The 19249-nt window shown below is 37.3% G+C and overlaps 1 protein-coding gene across 2 annotated transcripts in view; it reads left to right on the plus strand.

Moving 5' to 3' along the window:
- The window catches only part of PDSS2 (decaprenyl diphosphate synthase subunit 2), a 120278-nt gene that overhangs the window by 73632 nt on the left and 27397 nt on the right, over positions 1 to 19249 (plus strand). For both annotated transcript variants that reach the window (XM_055714169.1, XM_055714167.1), the window contains one exon: positions 2945 to 3143. In XM_055714169.1, the coding sequence (XP_055570144.1) occupies positions 2945 to 3143 (199 nt within the window). The remainder of the gene's footprint in view (positions 1 to 2944; positions 3144 to 19249) is intronic.

A 19249-nucleotide genomic window follows, 5' to 3' on the forward strand; every position in this document is an offset into this window, starting at 1 on the left:
TTCCTCGGTACTAGCTTGCTATGTAGGTAATTCCTGCGGCAACCACTTCTTAACAAAGAAGTCTGAACATGGCTTTGGAGCGGGAACAGGATGGAAGCGGTAGGAGTTCATAATCCTGTTGCCCTGTTGTTTCTGCTTTTGTACTCTGATGTATGTTGTTGTTTTAAGTCTAGTGTTGCATAAATATTATTTTTTATTATTATTTTGGGATTAGCTGCTTTCAAATACGAAATTACTTAATCACTGAATAGTACTCCAGATCAAGAAAGCTGTATATAGTATTGCTTTAGCCATTCAATAGCAACTTAATATGTGAATTTTTTTTATTGGATGCTGGCCTTTAGAAAGAATTGTCAGGAACCCTCCTGTATCCGTAGCAGCACTGTGGGCCTCTTATTTTGCCTGGGTATTATGGAGGTTATCACAAAGGCCGTTAAGAAATCTATTGCCTGGGATTTCTGCAATAGCTTGGTTCTTGTATTTTCAGTTTGCTAGAGAGAGAGGGTGGAAGAGCAGTGTGTAAGATCAGAATTAGTTGCAGATTATCTGCCTAATACAGTTCTTGTTAGCACAAATAATATGAATAATGTTTGGAGAACAAACGGGTTGTAGAGAAAGAAATGAAAACATCCAGATCCTGAGCATTTGGAAGGCGTGACACTGATGTATTTGTGTAACCTTTTCATGAAGAGCGATGCTGAAGTCAAAGAGGGGATTTTGATTTCCTTCATTAAAAGCTTATTAAATGAAGAAATAGGACAGTCGTTGTTTTGCTTCAGTAGTTGGGGGTCACAGAGGCAAGCCTGATCTCCTCAGGATATTAATGCCTGCTTTCAGCTGGGGGAAATGAGCCATCGCTTGAGTTAGCTGCAGCTTTATGTGCTCGTCACTAGGGATCCCCATATGTCCTGGGATCTGTGGCAGTCGGAAATGGCAGAGCTCGGCAGCAGGGAGCAGAGGGCTCTCATTGCTATTCATAACAGGTAGCTCGGCTCAGTCTGCCCAGAGCAAGTCTGTTTAATGTTGATCAGCTGTCCATCTGATAAAACGAATTGATATGGACATTTCCTCCAAGGGCTGCCCTGACAATGACAGCAGGAGCATCGAGATGTCTTGTTAGTCTTTTTCTCTAAGCTTAAAATTTTATTAACCCTTTGTTAGAGCTGAGCCAAGCGTGATTACAATACTGCAGCTGTAGATTGTGCAAGTTTCTCCCTTGCCTCTTTGGAAAACAGCATCACCTTCAATTTTGTTGTCTGTATGGAGAAGGGCTAGCTGTTTTGTTTTCAGATTGTTTTTCCTGCATGGAGCAAAAATTGTGAATTATAAAGGTAGATTTTAAAACAGCTTAGTTTTTTGAGTGTGTGACAAAGTATGTTGGGAACTTCTGTTTATCCTTCCCCCCTCCCCAGCTCATCTACCTTTTGCATGCCTGCCCAGGCTGTGTGACACTCCTGGCTCTTCTCTCTTGCTAATTGGCATGGATCACTGGCCTGAAACAGTTGTTGCTGGGGCTCTTCACAGGTCAGATACGTTTAGGGCAGAGGGTTACTTTAGATTAATATCACTGGGGGCAGTTGCAACACATCTGCACTGTCCAGAGGGAACAGTGTTAATTTACTCAGTACTGTGCTGATACTGAGGAAGAATCTAACCTGAGCGTGTATCAGAAGGTATATATGTATGTGAAGGTATGGAGCAGTTTGGTTACTTAGTGTATCAGTGCTTGGCCACTTTTGAATAAGCACAGGGAGCATAGCATGCCTTCGTGCTTGCAATTAAATCTGAACTTTAGGAACCTTTCAGTCATCTGTCTAGTTGAGGGCATGCATTGGATTTTTGCTCATGTGTGAAGTCTCCATAAAACAAAGAGTGAGTCAGAAAAGATGTGAATGTGATGTGAATGTGCTGAAGATTTCGGGGGGGGATGTATCTAGGTTTGCAGCGTTAAGAGGATGCTCCAGTGTGTTGCTCTGTTCCCGCCTCTCCTTGTCCCTGCTCAGTTATTATGTGTGTTCATCGCCCTGTTGTAGTTCTGAGCTAAGGTGACATCTCTGGGCTCCTTGGAGTGACAGTCACTAACTATCAGGGGCTACAGGGTTGAATTGTGGGAGGAGGGGAGGAGAGGGTTGTGCTAATGACTCTTTTTGTGCCTTTTCCAAAAATGAAAATAAATAGAGGGCAAGCCTCTGTGGTATAACCACTGTGGCAAGCTATTCACGGGGATTTGAAACTCCTAAATTCAGAATGTAGCACACTGTGTGTTGGAATAAGAAGTAGTTTGTAAATCTATCCAAATAAAACTGGGTCTGCCCCTTTGCCAGACAGTCACCTTTGCTGCTTGTGACTAAAACAACCGGTGAAATATCATTAGTACACAGTTTTAAAATGTTCAGCTATTTCTCGTCTCCCCCCTGCACACTTCCCCCTTGGTATTATTGAACTGCAAGGTACCCTGTTATTAATTTAACTCTAATTTGAGCAGTCATTGACTGCAGCATTCTTACAGTGTTCAGATCGGCTTGCTTGCAACTCCCCTGCTGATATGTCCCTTGTTCCTTCCCATCAGTGCTTCCTGCTTGGCATTTTCTTCGCATCAGTGTCCCTCAGCCTTCTGGAAGACAAAACAGAAAAAGAAAGCACCGTGAGGACTGTATTGATTACTTAGCTTTATTTTGTGAAAGAACTCAAACAAAGGACAGTGTTCCTCCAAATGGAACCTGTGGCACCTGTGACTTACCTGGAAATATTAGTGATAGTTCTCAGAGCTTGATACCACCTGGTTGTGGCTTCTAGAAGTAGGTAGAAGAGCTACATGAGAATTCATAAAATATCTGCTTAGCACATGCAGTTGGGTTACACCAACCCACCCACCCCCCACACCACTCCCGAATCTATTTTATTAATAGCATCAAAAATAATTGTACTTTTTCTTTGCTTTCAGTCAAAGAAGTCTGGCCGAGATTACAGAATTGATCCACACTGCCTTTCTGGTGCATCGTGGCATAGTGAATATTGGTGAGCTCAAGTCCTGCGATGGCCCGCTGAAGGATATGCAATTTGGAAATAAAATGGCTGTTTTGAGTGGAGATTTTCTTCTAGCAAATGCTTGCACAAGCCTTGCACAGCTGCAGAATACCAAGGTAAAAGAAAAAAATTCTTCTACTAGCAGAGCAAGTAACTATTAGCGAATCTTCTGAAAGAGAGGCTCTTTAAAAAATCAGCAGTTATGATATGTATGTATATATGGAGCATCCTTTGAAAATCAGCATACTTACTTTGTAGCTGTAGATGGATTGACAAGCTGCTGCTGCTGTGAACATGTTTACCACAGTCCTATAGAATTACTGTGGTGAGGCCTTTAATATACATTCTGAAGCACTGTAGTAATGGATGAGTGGTTAATTTGGTGAATTTAACGTATATGCAGTGGCATCTTCGTGACATGTCAAACTGCACCACCTCTGGCAGTCTACCAGCTGAAGAAGTTTGGTTTGTTGTTTTGGTTTACCTTGTGCTTTGTGAAAGGGTTGTCTGTCTCAGGAAATTCTTGGGGGAGAAGCTTCATTGCTTTGTCTACACAGTGCTCAGGTGACTTTTTACTCTTAATAAAATACTCTTACTTTGTTGGGCATTTGGATGCCCCTGAGTATCAGGTTGCCCTATTAACATGGATCTGCTGGCTTCTAAAGGGCAGCTGCAATCTGGCTGCTCAGCCAAACTCTTTGAAACTTTACAGGGAAATGTTTTTCATGACGAACTAATTGTATATATGTATGATCTTAGAAAATTAGACTGATGGGGACCTTAGGAGATCATCTCTGTAGCTGGTTCTTCTTTTCACTAGATAGCATTAGCTACACCAAATCATTCTTGACGTGTTTGTGTAGCTTGTTCTTAGACCCTCCGATGGTAGAGACCAATTCCTGGGCATCCCTGTGACAGTTTAGTGTAACACCTAACTGTGTATGGGTGAAGAGCTTAGTGTGCCATTCCAGTGGAAACAGAAAACAATTCTATTTTGCGGGGGTACTTTTTATACATCTGAAGATTGCTGCCATATTGTAATGTAAAATAAATGTTTATCATGCATGCGGTTGTCAATAATCAACGCAGTTTTAATCCTAAGCTTAAGGAGTCTATTGTTTTTAGATCCTCATGCTAAACTCCTTGTGATGGTAGTTGAGTATTTCTGTACTGCTTTGATCATGAGTGTGACAGTTTCTCTCAAAAGTGGTGTCATTTTGTAACATAGAGCAGAGATTCAGGAGAAGAGAAAATTAAATGTCATTCTGCTGGAATAGTGGGTTAAGCCATTATGGTGATAACTGCTAGTAAATATTTTTTTAAAAAAAGTTTGCAATAGTGCAAAATTTTAGTCATACCGTAACCAAAACAGGGTGCAATCGATAATTACTAATTAGTTTTGATTTGTATTTGTTCATTTTTTTTAGTACTTAGTAAGATTTTCGAGATAGATGAAAGTATTTAACCCTATATCAACTTTTTGTTTCAACATAAGAGGGAATTTTATAAAATGTAGCACTTACTACTTTGCATGTAGTACATCATTAAGTATTGCAGCAGGAATGCATGATCCCTGAAGGCTTGCCAGGAAACAAGCCTACAGTGAAATGAGGCACAAGTGCAAAGAAATACTTACTTTTTTTTTTTTTTTAAGCAATTATTATATTGCATGTTGGAAAATTCTGCCAAAACATTTTAGCACTTTTTTCATTTTTCTGACATCTAAATACTTTCATAGCTTCTACATACGATAAGTGGGATGCTATTATGGAAACTGATTGACTTAGTAAATTATTCTTTTTCATATGTCTAACCCTACTAGCAAAGTTAGAAAAATTGAAGTACAAGCTACAGAAATCTCTTGACAGGTGCAATGATTTAAACATACTGTATTTATTCTTTTGTAAATGATGAATTTTCAAATCTGGCATCTGTTTTTCAGCAGTGTGAAATAACTTCGACTTTTTTCCTTCATAATGTTTTGTTTTCTTTGGTGTAAAAAGTAAAAATCACAGTACTGCTTTTTTGCTGGCATTTATTTGGTAGCTCAGCAAACTGGCTAATGAAATGAGTAGGATTAGATCGTACATGGTACTGACAATGGTAGGCTGTAACCTCTATAGACATGCATAGCTGTTGTATAGACTAGAATTTAAACTAAAGGGCTTTTCAGCATTAACTGAAACCACTGCTACCAAGATAATTTTAATGTGCTGTTAAACTCTTGTCTGAGCTTGTGTATGATGCATTTATCTCTGTGCTTCTCTCGGGGCTGACAATTAGATGTGAAATTCTGTAGTCATAATGAAATGCAGAGCTATTTTATAATTGCCAAGGGTAAAATTAGCAAAGTCAATTATTTTCCCTTAGGCTTTTCCCTGTAGATATTAAAAGGCTGCAAGGTAATTGCCTTAGGTAACACTTTGATTTTTAAATAACATTAAATATAGGAATTGTTGTTGTTAATTCGTTGTAATTCTCCTCGCTACTGTAGTAGAATATAACTGTAATGACGTTAACAAGAGTCTAGGCTCAGGGTTTGATTTTGGGGGGTTTCTTTTGAACTAGTGCTCATACTTCTATGTTTGCTAAAGTTATGCAAAAAAATGGTTTGGAGGGGGGGTGGGGTGTTATTTTTTGTTGTTTTTTTTTTTAATATCTTTGAGGTACAAAAACTTTAGATTTCTTGAAATGCCAATTAGGAAACCTCCTGTAAGATAAATTTTGCTGTTGTGCTATTATAAAGTCATCCAAAATTTTGATTTTTGAACACACATGATAATTCAGGAGGAATCATTCTCATTTTCTACTTTGTGAAATTAGGAGACATTAATTATGATTACAAAGTTGGTATTGACTGAGACTTAAAATGAATTACTGAACTGCATGTTATATTTTTGTAATCATGGCAAAATTTTACATTTATTCAGATAATAAAAACTGTTTAAAGTGAACAGTAGTTTCTGCAGCTACAAAACATTAGCTTGATCAGATCACATCTATTTACAATTTTTTTGTACATTCATGTTAACTTTTGATCATCTCTATATAACTGTCCTTTTTTTTTTGTCTACTTTGTATTTTGGATGGTAGCTTTTCTTGGCCTGCTGATTGCTGTGATAAATTGTTGTGAATTGAAGATGATACAGATAAAACCTTACTTCAGATCTGCATCCTGTAGTAGATTGGACATTGTTAATCCATGCATTTTTAGAAAATAATTGAGCCCAAAGATGAGTTGGGTTGGGATTTTTTAGTAGCTGGTATATCAGCAGTGGGTTTAGGAATGGTGAGCCTTTGACAAGGAAGGATATGTTTGTTTTTTGCTCTTCAAATAACAGCACAGTAATGCCTGGTAACGTGCTGATTTATTGGATTGGGATATGTTTATTTGGGATGATGAGGTTATTTTGATAGGTTTTCTCATTTTGAGGTTGCTGTGTTTGGATACTAGGATTGTGATACTTGTAAAAATCATTGTAAATATGTAGATGTGGGAAGAGATGGAAAAGTAAATGATGTTTGCCTAACAAAATAAGATGGCTCCCAACTATCTTGTGGGATATATGACCATGTGCAGTTTTAAATAAATATGTGAATAAATTATTAAGAAGTGTGAAAGAATATGTTTAATGGTTTGTTCATTGTTGCCATCTGAAGGTAGCACATCTTTAACATTTGTCTCCTGCTTTGCCTAGCTAGGGATATGGGGATGAAGCTGCTAACAGCAAGTTTTATTGCATGAAGGTCCTTCTTTGACTGTGGTAGCAAAACCTGATATTTTTGTCTATGATTTCTGCATAAGTAACCTTCACTTGTAATGTTTTTAGGGTGGCGTTCAGATGCAAACAGCAAAAGTAACAAGCATTAATTGGCATTTTTTTCACCTGGCAGCCAGATGGACATTTTAACACATGATGATATTGACCATGATGATACCATCTAGTGTGCTTTTTCCAGGGTATATCACAGATAAGTTGGAAGAAACTTGTTGCATCATTGAAGGTGGAGTTTCCTAGAGTATCTGAATCATCAGTTGTCTTATGAAGCTATGGAGAGGGTGCATAAAAGATGTAATTATGACCAGTAATGTGCTGATGACTAAAGAAAACGATAAAATAATATATAAATGCATTGCTTGCAACTCAATATACTGATAGGGAGGCATTCCTTTGTATTTAAAAACAAAAATTCCACAAACCAACCAACTAAAACCAAACTGCCAAAACCCAACATATCCAAAACAAAAAATACCACACACACCCACACCCCAAAAGCAAGAAAAAAAGAAGAAAAAGCAAAAAAAAAAAAAAAAAAAAAAAAGAAAGGCCTAGCTGAAAAACCTGAAATACATGTAATGGTTATATTCTCTGTAGTTCTTACTGGAATCTTAAGAATGACTTGTTTTTTCCTACTGTAACTTGGTGAACTCGTTCAAATGATTAAACTGTTCACATAAGGACTTAAAAATCTTCAGCCTGAAAGCTTGGAATTGAATTTAAGAATGTTGTCTGTCAATGCAGAGCTTTGCCAGAAGACCGTATTATAGAGCATTGTTTTATTAAGCATTATTTGTTTATAAATAAACAGTAGCACAGATGTAGTACTTGTATAGTAGATGCATTTCCTTATGTTAAGTTTATGTATTCCTAAAGGCATAAATGTGGTGTTTACAAAATAGGCCTTGTGTTTGCATAAACATCAACAAGTTACTGCAACAATCTGAATATACATTGTGCTTCATAAAAGAACTGCTTATCTTGAACTATGATTTCTACTTCTGTAGCATCAGTTGTGTTCCTTGTGGGGAAGGCTTAGTTTTGAACTTGAGCAACTTGGTTCCTTGCTGATCAGTGAAAGGTATGGAGAGTATCCGCTTTCTGGAATTATGCCAGTTGCTCTTTCGATGTAAATTGACATTTTTGAGAACTGACAAATAAGTTAGCTAGAATCTTCAATTTATTATATGTTGTCTAAGAAAGGTAGTACTTGTATCAAGATTTTTATTTCCTTGAACGATGTCAAGAGAAGAACATAAACTTTTCAAATAATAATTAAGTATTAAAACAGTGAAAAATCAGGGATTGGCTAAATAAATGATTGCTAGGATCAGTGGCAGTTTTCTGGTCCTCTCTCCAGAACTCTTTATCCTAAAGAACGCGAGGAGTGCATACCATCAAGAATCCTGTAAGAAATACCCTTTCTAGAAGGAAGTGTCCTGTTGCCAATGTAATGGCAGCCATTAGCAGCCACTGACTTGTCATAGGTCCAAATTACTGTCCCTCAGAAATGTGCTTTTCATGTTGTTTGAAGTGAGTAGAAGGTACTTCTTGGTAAATGTAGTTGTGAGATGAATTATTTTCAGAGCAGTGAAAAGTATTTTGAAAAAGCTATTATTCATTGTTTTCTCTGGTGGAAAATGTTAACTATAAATACCCATGAAGTATATTTACATTGTATTTTACATAAAATAAGACCCTTACTCTGAATTTTCCTACTGATCTGAGATTCAGCTGTATTGCTCAAAGAAGGCAGGATGAAAAAAATCGTGGAGAAAAGGTGAGAACTAGAAGAAACGTGTTTGCTCCCAGTTACAGTGTTAATATAGAAAATATTTATTCTTAGCAAATAGTTATTCTTAACTCTTCACCTCTGCTCACATATGTACTACTTTTTTTTTCCCCAATACAAGCTGCCCTTAATAGATGAGTACCTTTAAAATGATCAGCTCATAATGCAGCTAGGTTACACTGAAGCATGAATTTGGTAAGAAGCAGAGATGAGAGTAGATTGAGGCCCAGGTTATGAACCTTGATAGAGAAACTGAGTTCTTGAGAGGAAAAAAAAAATAAGAAAAACAACATATTTTTTTTCTTTTCCAAAGTATGCTATCATGTCTATCTCTCTGTACCTTTCCCTGAGGTACTGTTTGACAGTGACTACTGGACTAGATAGGGTATAGAATAGTATGTACATTGCTGAGTATTTTTATTCTAATTCAGTGTTTTAGAGTGCCACAGGGGCGTGTCTCAGAACCAGACACTAGTAAAAAACATAGATAAGTTTAAAGAGCTCTGAACTGATTTATGGAAAAGTATGCCTAAGAATCTCTGTTTTATCTAGGTAATGGAGGAGAAGAAAACCAAGGAAGAAATGTAATGTTTTGGAACTTTTAACCTAGTACGAGATGACGTAAGACAATGTAGCCATCATGATTGCATTATTACAGAATAAAGTTCTTTGTGCAGCCCTAAATAAGCAGTTCTGTATTGAGATACCTGCTCAAAATTGGCAACATAGCATAGATTTTATTGGAAAATGCAAACACACTTCCAGGACTGAGAAATACATCATTATGATTTGTACGTAATTATGAATCAATTCTTAAGAAAAATGTTTCTTGTTTTATTAATTATTTTCATGATGCACCAAAATTTACTAATTTGCATCCAATTCTGAGAGGTGGATCTGGTTTTAGTTTACCTTGAAGTAAAACATAAATGCGATTGTAATTCAAACAAACTTTAATGGACATGTATTGGTTTTTTCTGTCCAGTGTTTCAAACACTGGATTTTTTATTAAGATTTCTTTAGTAAAGTTTTGTTGACAGTCGTGTGAAGTTCCTTTGAGAGCAAAAAGGCACTCTTTATAATAGTTGATGAAAGTATGTAAGCATTAGGGGGGGAAAAATCCTGTATGTTAGAGAGAAAATACGAAAATCTATTGGAATCAGTACTTGAGAATCGAATTTTTTCCCATATCACTGCCTTAAAACTTTTGTCAAGCATTTCTGCTGTCATTAGAGGTAACAGTTCTTGTGATGATGATGATAAAATTGTAGAATTATGCTAGTGAATCTCCTAATTACTGCATTATGCTCTTCCCATTGCCCCTTTCTGTGCTGGTGTCAGAGGAACAGTTCCTTAGCAAGTGCATCATTTGCCTTTGTTTTCAAGGAGTAACTTTATATTCTCTAAAATAACACCTGAGCAAGTGAAGCATTCAGTTTTCTGAATCTTTTACAGATTTTTTTTTTCTATTTGACTTTTGCGATTTGTAACTGGTAATATAATTGTAAAATTTCATTACCTTAATGGCTGCAGTTAATCTTTGGGAGAAGTTAAATTAGAGGATTAGGTGACACAGCTTTATGAACTTATTAAATTGAAATTCTAAAAGTTAGACTTAATCTGTAATTGTGGTAATATGTTAGAAACAGGCTCCTTTTTGATCTGTAAGAGTTCTGTTGCGTTGCGGTGATTGTCAGTTTTGAGATTATAACCGTTTAACTTTGCTTTGATTCCTAATCAGTGTATTCCTCAAATAGGACTATCCTTTACCTTAGTGGCCTTTTGCACCTGTACTTTTTTTAAAGCTAATGCTTATGTTAAACTTCCCCAAAGCTAGACTCCACTGGGTTAGTATAGGTCTGTATTGAAAGAGTTTATTTTTTTTGTGGTTCTTGGCTATAGTGCTACTAGGTGTTTAGATTTCAGTCTTTTTTTTCTGTCCTCCCATTTCTGCATGAAAAAAGTTTTTTTAAAAAGGAGGAAGAAAAGAAAAAAGTTATTTCTGCCACTTTCCTTATGGACATGTATGACTTAAAACCACTGCAGTGCCTTGTAGCAGAATGACTGCTGCAGAACATGGAAGGACTGAGATTGAGACAGATACCAAAATACATAGTCATAGGTATCACTGTGAATCAAGTCTGAGATTGAAGCTTTTTCCCAAAAATACACTGCAAGAATATTTTGAAAGCATCAAGGCGTGGCGCTGGTGAGAACAGAATTGTGTTTGAGATGCTGCCTCAATGCTGCGTTGCCTGAGCAAGTAACAGTCTCGGGAAAAAGTTATCTACTCAGTTCTGATGTATTTTCAATAGACTGCTAAGGATTTTCATACGGATTTGCACAAAGTCTGCTTAATGTTCTTGCCTCTGTATCGTCTCAGTAACAACTTCCCCAACTAGCATCTGAATACACCTTCCTCATAGCAGCAACTGGACACATCTTTCTGCTTTGGTCTGCCTAGCAGACCAAAGTCAATGTTTACTGCTTGAGTTTCTGAATTGAATGCCTGTCATTATTCCACATAAATATTGTCCTTCTCAGAGGTAGACACACAGCTACTTCTAACATGTGGTTAAGTAGTTCTTTTTCTCATATAACTAGTTTGTCTCTTTCTAATTAACAAGATAGTCTGGAAAACTCTAATATGTGTCTGTACATGAGAGAGGGCTTTTCAGAGATGTCTGTTGAGCATCAGTGAAGAAGTGAAAATAAATTTGAAGGAATTGAAGGAAAAGCTTATTTTGTTGAGAGGAAGGACAAAGGTCATTCAAGATCTCAAGATAATCACTATACCTGGGAAATGTGTCCTGGATAGTTGGGGTAGCAGCGTCTGTCCCTCTGTTATTTGTTCCCTTAATGTATGACGCTGAATTGGCACTTGTGTGGTGCTGAGGACACATGGCTTAGGAGTCAAAAGTATTTGCAGGCTTTGAGATACATACGTGCATATTGTGTGTGTGTGTGTGTGTCTATATATATATATATATAAAAACAGTTTCATTGAATGTTAAGGCAAAATTATGGAAGAAGGGTTCTTATTATATTTTTTTTAAAGGCAAACCCCCTCACTTTTCAAAGAAGAAATTGCCTTTCAAAGAGTTGAGGCAAACCTTAAAAAGTAGCTATATTTGGTATTTCCTTAAGTGTTAACAAGAAACTGTATCCAAGATGTTGATCACTGCCAGAAATTGTAGGAAATAGATACTCAAAAGACAACAGAATTTATTCTAAGAAATTGAAATAATGAAAACTTGTGGGTATGTGATGTTTTATTCTCCATGAGATTCACACTGTGAGAAAGGACTCTAAAGAGCCAGCAGTTTGCTGCTTCGTTCGCCGCTTACTTAGAATAGGTATTGGCACTGTCCGGGTTTCTTAAAAGCAGAGATGTTCATTACAGCTCTTTCTTTCGCAGCCATGAATAATCATCATGGGGGAATTCGTTGCTAAATAGCTTTAGCTCATACGCACATTATAAAATGAAAATGAATTTTCATAAGGTTGTGGAAGGTGATGTCCTCCATAAGTGATATTTGCGATGCCAGCTTCATTCTTTTTATAGCTGAAGCAGTGGAAGATCACAAGTTCTGTTTTCTTGGCTTTATTTAAAGTCTGTTTCTTAAACATAATAAGAGTCATATTGAGAGTGGTAGTAGAATAAAAAGCAATCAAATCTGTTTCTGGTGAAACCCTGTCTTAACAATATTATCTCAAATAGACTTTTTCTTTTCTTTTTTTTAATTTTTTCATGAGTGAGGACTTAATACATGTTAACATCCATCTTTGGGTGGGTGGGATCTCAGGACATACTTGGTTCTAGAGGTGGACTTTCATGCCAATGTGGTCAATAAACAGTTTTGCAGAAGGACTGGAGGTCACAGTGGTTAGTATATAGCCAGCTGTCCACCTGAAGTACAACTTCAACAGAGAATACACTATTAAAAAGTGAAAATAGATTTTTATGATGATTCAGTTGCAATTCAAAGCTGTCAACAATAGTGATCAGAATCTAAGGTTTGTCTGCCTGGCCTTTTCTTAGTCTCCCAAGAACTTAACTATTCGTAAAAGGGAAATCTGTTCCCAGTACAATCAGTAAACTTTTCCCTAAGAGAGTACAAAAGCACCAGCTTTGTAGCCTTGGTTTTATTATTTCAAAGACAAGAAACATTGTTATTACTGGTGCTGTAGATGTGAGTATGCAAAATCGCTGTGGTCGTCCTCCTCCACCAGCTGCTGGTATCACGGAATGGTTGAGGTTGGAGGGGACCTCTTGAGATCATCTAGTCCAAACCTCCCGTTCAAGCAGGGTCAGCTAGAGCAGGTTGCCCAGGACCGTGTCCAGATGGCTTTTAAATATCTCCACAGATGGAGACCTTACAACCCCTTTGGGCAACCTGTTCCGCTGTTAGATACCCTCACAGTAAAGTGTTTTCATGTGTCCAGATGGAATCTCATGTTTTAGTTTGTGCCTATTGCCTCATCCTGTCAGTGGTCACTGCTGAGAAGAATTTGGCTCCTTCTTCTTCATTCCTTCCCAGCAGGTGTTTATACACATTGTGCTGCTAGGAGAGGGTAAAATATGTGTCTTGTAAATCAGGTGATAGATAATGTATTCTCCCCGCTTTTTGCACTGCTGTGAAGCTCCACTTTAAAATGAACTTTCCCAGGGTCAAATTTTTAGTAAAAGTGCCTTTACATCTGGAGTGGCTTCAGTGCAATAATACAGTATATAATGTATAAAACTATAGCAGTAATGTAGCTGAGATAATTGTATTTTTAAACAAAACACAGGTATTTGATATCTGGTTAGCTAGCAAGAAGATTGAGTCTTTGGACAGACTGGAACTGGTCATTACTATTAGTGTTTTGAAATTCAGCAGCATTTCACTTGGAGTCTAGAATCTGATTGCCACTGCTGCTGGTACAGTGGGTTGCCGATTTGTTAGTTTAACAAAAATCTGCAGCTTTGTTTAGTTGATTCCATCTGTCAGATGCTAAATGATATTACTTCTGATTCACATTTATTCAGATACAGTCTATGCAAAATAAGTAATACCACTTGCAGGTATAATTTCTGTCAATTCAGAGCTGATCAGGGTTTTTTTTAATTGAGTTTAATCTGCATTTCATTTGTGAACTTAGCCCAGTTTAATGCTTGTCTGCACCAGTGTGACTGGAAACAGTGTTTTACAGCCATGCTCTTCTGCGTCATTTATTGATGAGGATGGTTTTATAGCTACAGAACCCTGTGGTCATGATACCTTCTTTGGTCGCTGTTTTATATAGTAGAAAAATATGTAATGTAATTACCCTATCCAAAAGGGTCAAGCTGAAGAAATCACATGCTTCTCTAATCCGAGTCACTCGTGAACAGTTGGTTGAGTACTTTAGTGCAAGGATCAGCTGCATTGGATCTGCAAAGATTATTAATAACACTGTGTAAGGTACCATGTGGAGGTAGAGAAGGGAAAACGGTATCTCTTCTGTTGGTTATGTTATCATTAAGGAAAATTACTGAATTACGCGCTAGAAGTCTTTATACTACTGAAAACCCCTTCCGCAGACAGTGTTGCATCAGCATAAAAAGGGTAACAACACTGTTGAAAATTCTCAAGGCAGACTGACCTTAAGACAGGTATTTGACAATAATAACAATATTCAGATTGACTGCTGCTGATTATTTTGAAGAGGTCTTTTATGTCTAGGAAGTACCTTTTTATCAGGTAATGGGGTTTGAGTGATGCGTTTACATTGCACATTGTATTTTGCTGCTAATTCATCACTAACAGGGTGAAGAAAACCATAAATGTGTTTTCCAAGAGCATTTAAAACTTGCTAGGAAGCAAATCACTTAAGGAGCCCTTTCTGTGTGTTTCAACTAGGCGAGGGACAGCTTCTTACAGTAAGAATACTAAAGAATAGTAAAGCTCAAGATGATTTAAAATAGTAAATCCAATAGGATTCAATAACCATTACATTAAGAAAAATTCTGTAGGCTGGCACACTTAGTTACCTGTATGACTAATGATGTTTGATGAGATTACCAGGAAAGAAAATTGAATTCCAGTGTTCTTGAAACTCGTTGGAGTTTTTGCTCCCCCTTTTTTTTTTTTTTTTTTTAAGGTATTATTGAACAATCAAAATCCAGTTTCAGCTGTTTACTGAGTTTTGTCTTTACCTTCCTGGCGTTACAATGTTTCTGTGTTAAATGCAAGAGAATATTTAATTTTAAGAACTTTCTGTGGAATTTTTAAGTGTGAAACTATTTCCAAAGATTAACGCTTCTTTGGGGAGGGATGTCAAATGCAAGTTGAAGGAACTTTTGTCTGTATATTTAGCATTTCCTGACTATTTAATTTTCTTTTTTATTTGTATGGAGAAGTCTTGCTACGTTTTCAAGTCTATGCATCAGCAGCAAGGAGTAGGGTCTGTCATAGCAGATGTGTGTGGAAAGGATATTGTTTCAACACTTACAAAAGGAAGAAATTACTTTTGGCCCCTCTAGTAAGAAATCTGGCAAAGCTAAGGAAGTTTGTTGAATAGAAATTGTGAAGGATGAGGAACAAAGATATCCATTGCTGTGTTCTTCATAGTGCTGCTTCCTGTCTTCCCACAGGAGCTTCATCCTTTCCCTGATTTCCCCTTGAAAATACCTAGCAAAGTCTGGAGAGACACTGTGTTATTACTCTGAAATAGTGGTCTGTGTAAGCAATTCCTTTTCAGCTGCTGAATTTAAAATAAAACCACCACACATTGAATGGATCTCAAATTCGTTCCTGTTTTTTTTTTTTTTTAAACTAGAATGAAAAACAGGAAAAAATACATATGCAGTGTTATGTTGCAGTGAACTTTAAACAAAATATTTCAAAGACAACTAAAGGGAACAAAGTGCTTGAGTTGCTAAACTGATGGCAGCAATGTCTTCTTTTCATCCAAGGTGTTTAGAAATCTCGTGAAGGATGAGTGGGACCCAGAATCCATTCTTTTTTCTGTGCTGGAAGGAGTCTGAATCGTACCTTCTAACTCTGAAGAAAGTGTTCTACCAAAATGTCTGATATTCTGTGATTTCCTTGCAGCTTTAAAATGTCACTTTAATTAAAATACACCTCTGTGTTTATCAACAGAGCTGGATTTCCCAGGGCGGTCAACTGCAGCCAAGAACTGGGCTGCGGTACCCGTGACAGTGCACACGTGGCCCTATTCTGTGTCATCATGTATGCAGGGTGCTTTGGGAATTCTGAACCCTGAATTAACTTATAGATGGGTCTTCAGTAAACTGCCTGAAAGACTCAGTCTCATTTCAGGAAAAGGAGGGAGGAAATTCAGTGTGTGGCTGGTTGAACGTCCCAAAGTAATTTTCGGAACCACTAAGAAAATGACCACTGTTGTGTTTTATTTCTTCGATCAATATGTAGAAAATCTGAGCTTGGGAAACTAAACTCAAATTGAGTTTAAAGAACCTTGAAGGGCTAAAGCTGTGCATTTTTGACAAACAAGTTACTATACCAGAAAAGGGCGAATTAAGTTTCACCACATTTCTGATCTTCAAATCTACAGCGCTCTTCTGGCATTGAAACATAGCACAATCTTCTGGACTATTTCCTATCTGCATAAATGGGAGTTATCACATTGTATTATACACTTAGTCTGCCTAAATAGTAGGAGAGATTTTAGCTTCCATCCATCTCTTTTCCTTACGTTCATCCTAAATTGATGGCCTTTGTGTGACGTTTTGGAAGCAGAAGAGATCACATGACTACAAAAGGTCATGAAGTAATACTGCCTTAGGAAAAACAAACAAGCAAAAACCAAACAAGCAAATGAAAAAAAAACAAAATGAAACAAACCACCTCCAAACACCAGCAGAACTGTTGCAGAACATGCATTTAAAGGGCGTGGAATTATTTGCATGTGCATGTCACCAGCAAGTAATGGGTCATCTCCTGGGCTGCTCCTAGCCATGTGGATGCTCTGGGGGAGCAGAAAACACAACGCTTTGGAAGATGCTGATGCAAAATGGAAAGTGAAAAATAGAGTAGAAGCTTGTTTTCTCTCAGTATGATGTTACTCCAGCTCATCTGGAATACCTAAGAGGGACTAGGCTTCTCAAAAGTGTGTAGAAGAGTGGAAAAAAGTAGTGGGAAGAGAGCTTATGAATAGGCTGCCTTTGGTCTCCTTTGAGACGGTGCTGTTTTCAAGCAGTGATTCTGGCAATCCTTTCTTCCCTTTCCCCATCTTTTTGAATCTGTTTAAAATGGAACTCAACCTTCAAATTGGAAGAGAAGAAAAGCAGTTGGGAGCACCTGATTTTTCATTTTCCTTCCCTGCTCTTCAGACTTCTCAGAAATGTCAACAAGTGGAGCAAGGCTCTGGTCAGGCACCAGTGAGAATGGAGACGACCTGAATACTGTTTTCTGCTCTTCCAGTGGCATGCTGCATGATTTGGGGGAAAATCAGTCTTTTGTCACTGTTTTTCCCTTATATAAAACAGGAGGGAATCAATTTTACAGAGGATGTTGATTGCTTTCAAATTTTTTGATGAGAAGTAGCTGCGTAAGAACAAGTCAGTGTATCGTTGACAGCATGGATACTACTGAATCTGTAACAATTTTTCTTCCTGTATGTCAGTTTGGGATGCAGAGTAAAAATTACCTGGTTTCCTCGTTTCTCATTGCTTTCCCCAGTGCTCAGGACCCCAGGCCACTGACATTAAGCAGCATATGCTTTTCATAGATCGGATTAAGGGTTGATGAAGTAGCAGAGCCTCTTGCAAGCATCCCATTGTGCTCTTGAAACTGGAATTTCATTCCTGGTAGTGATCTGTATGGCCTTGCATTTACCTTAGAAAAATATTATTTTTAAAAAAGGGAGATATTTGGAAAGAGGGGAAGTAATATTAATACTAAGTTCTCACTAACATATAGTGTTCGATATGTCACTAAAGACCTAATGGTACTTAATATACTGATTCTTCTAAGTCGTGGATGTGTAATTCTCCTAAGATGTTTTATAATCTATAAGAGGAAGAGGTACAATTGTTCACAAATGTTTCACCAAGATTGTTTTAAGTCAGTTAAAATTGCCTTTGAGAGTAGAGTTGCACTAAAAAGAGGGAGAAGAGATGGAAAAAAGAAACCCCAAAACAGGGTCCTGCTCAGTGTAGAGTTACAGGCGAGAGAGGAAAAGGTCTAGTTATCCAGAGCCAGCTGCATTGTTAAAAGTTCATACTATCACTTTGACATTTAGAGTAGGACTCAGTGTCTTTGTAAATTCCTCTTCGTATTACCAGTGTAGGTCTCTGAGCTCAGACCATTTCACAAACCATAACATTTTTTAGTGAGTGATTGATCTGTATTATGTGTCCTAGCCATCAGAAGAATCTTGGGATGTTGCTTGTATAAACTGTAATACAATCTGGTCCTGGGCATTTAGTTACAGACTTTCATAGACCTATTGGCGATACTCGGTCCTCCTGGATTTGGGAATAAGGCTTATCTGATACCTTTAAAAAAAGGGGGGGGGTAGGGGGGAGGTGGGGGGCAGGGGGCACAAAAAAAATGACCCTCATTTTCTCTGTACCCCACTTAAATAACTCAACACATCTGGTAACACTGTAGGATCATTGTCCTTTCAGTTCCTCTGCAGCTCATATTGCTACAATATTTCTTTGGTATCTAGTTTCCTAAAGGGTAATGTGATTTTTCTTTTTTTTTTTTTTCTGGCTGTTTTTATAGGTCTTGCAAATTAACCCATATGCATTGCAAGAAAAAACATGACTTTTAATCAGCACCATTTCTAAAGTTAGCGCTTGCTCTGTGTATATGAATATGTATATGAACCAGTGTTTAAAAAAAAAAAAGAAAACACACAACCTTTCTGCTAGTACTCAAAACTAGCATACAAATGTGGGGGGTTTATTATCAAATAAAGTATGCCTAAATGTTAAAATATCTTTCTGTTAGGGGTTTTATCATTTGACTTGTCTTCAGTTACAAGTATGATAAAAATTGAAACTAAATCTTTTAACTCAATAAGAACTACATTCAATTTTAGGAAGCATAAAGAGGAATCAGATATAGACTCATATGCATAGGAAATTAAACATTCAAGAAATTAAAACTTTGTGAGCAACTAAAGGGGTAGCCTTAAGGTGTGCTTATTTGAAATGCCTGCACTTAATTTTACAATAAATCTGAGTATTTTGTTCCAATTAAGACAGTTCATGTGCATGACTTTAAATTGTACAGTAGTTCCAGGGAGACCATGGACTGCTTGTTTTACATTCTGGATCAAGTTCAGATTTTTAGGCTTCGCTTGAATAAAATAAAAAGTCTGAACCCTGAAGATAGTACAGATTGATAAATCTGATTTAAACATTCCCGTGTTGCAGACTTTCAGTATATGTGGTACAGCTGAGCCTCAGGCCATGCACTAAATACATCCACAGTGCATTCCCAGGGCACCAGAATACCAAATGATCACATTTGAAAGGTTACCTTTCTATGGATTCTGACTTTTCTGTATTAGCCATGAAGATTAGAATTTTAACAGCTCCCAATGAGAGGTATTGTGAAGTATTTACTTGGCAGGAAAAAAACAAAACAAAACAAAGCCCAGATGAGGTGCTGTCTCATATTCATGAAGTGGG

The sequence above is a fragment of the Falco cherrug genome, chromosome 6 (genome assembly GCF_023634085.1).
Source record: "Falco cherrug isolate bFalChe1 chromosome 6, bFalChe1.pri, whole genome shotgun sequence".
NCBI classification, from domain to species: Eukaryota; Metazoa; Chordata; class Aves; order Falconiformes; family Falconidae; genus Falco; species Falco cherrug.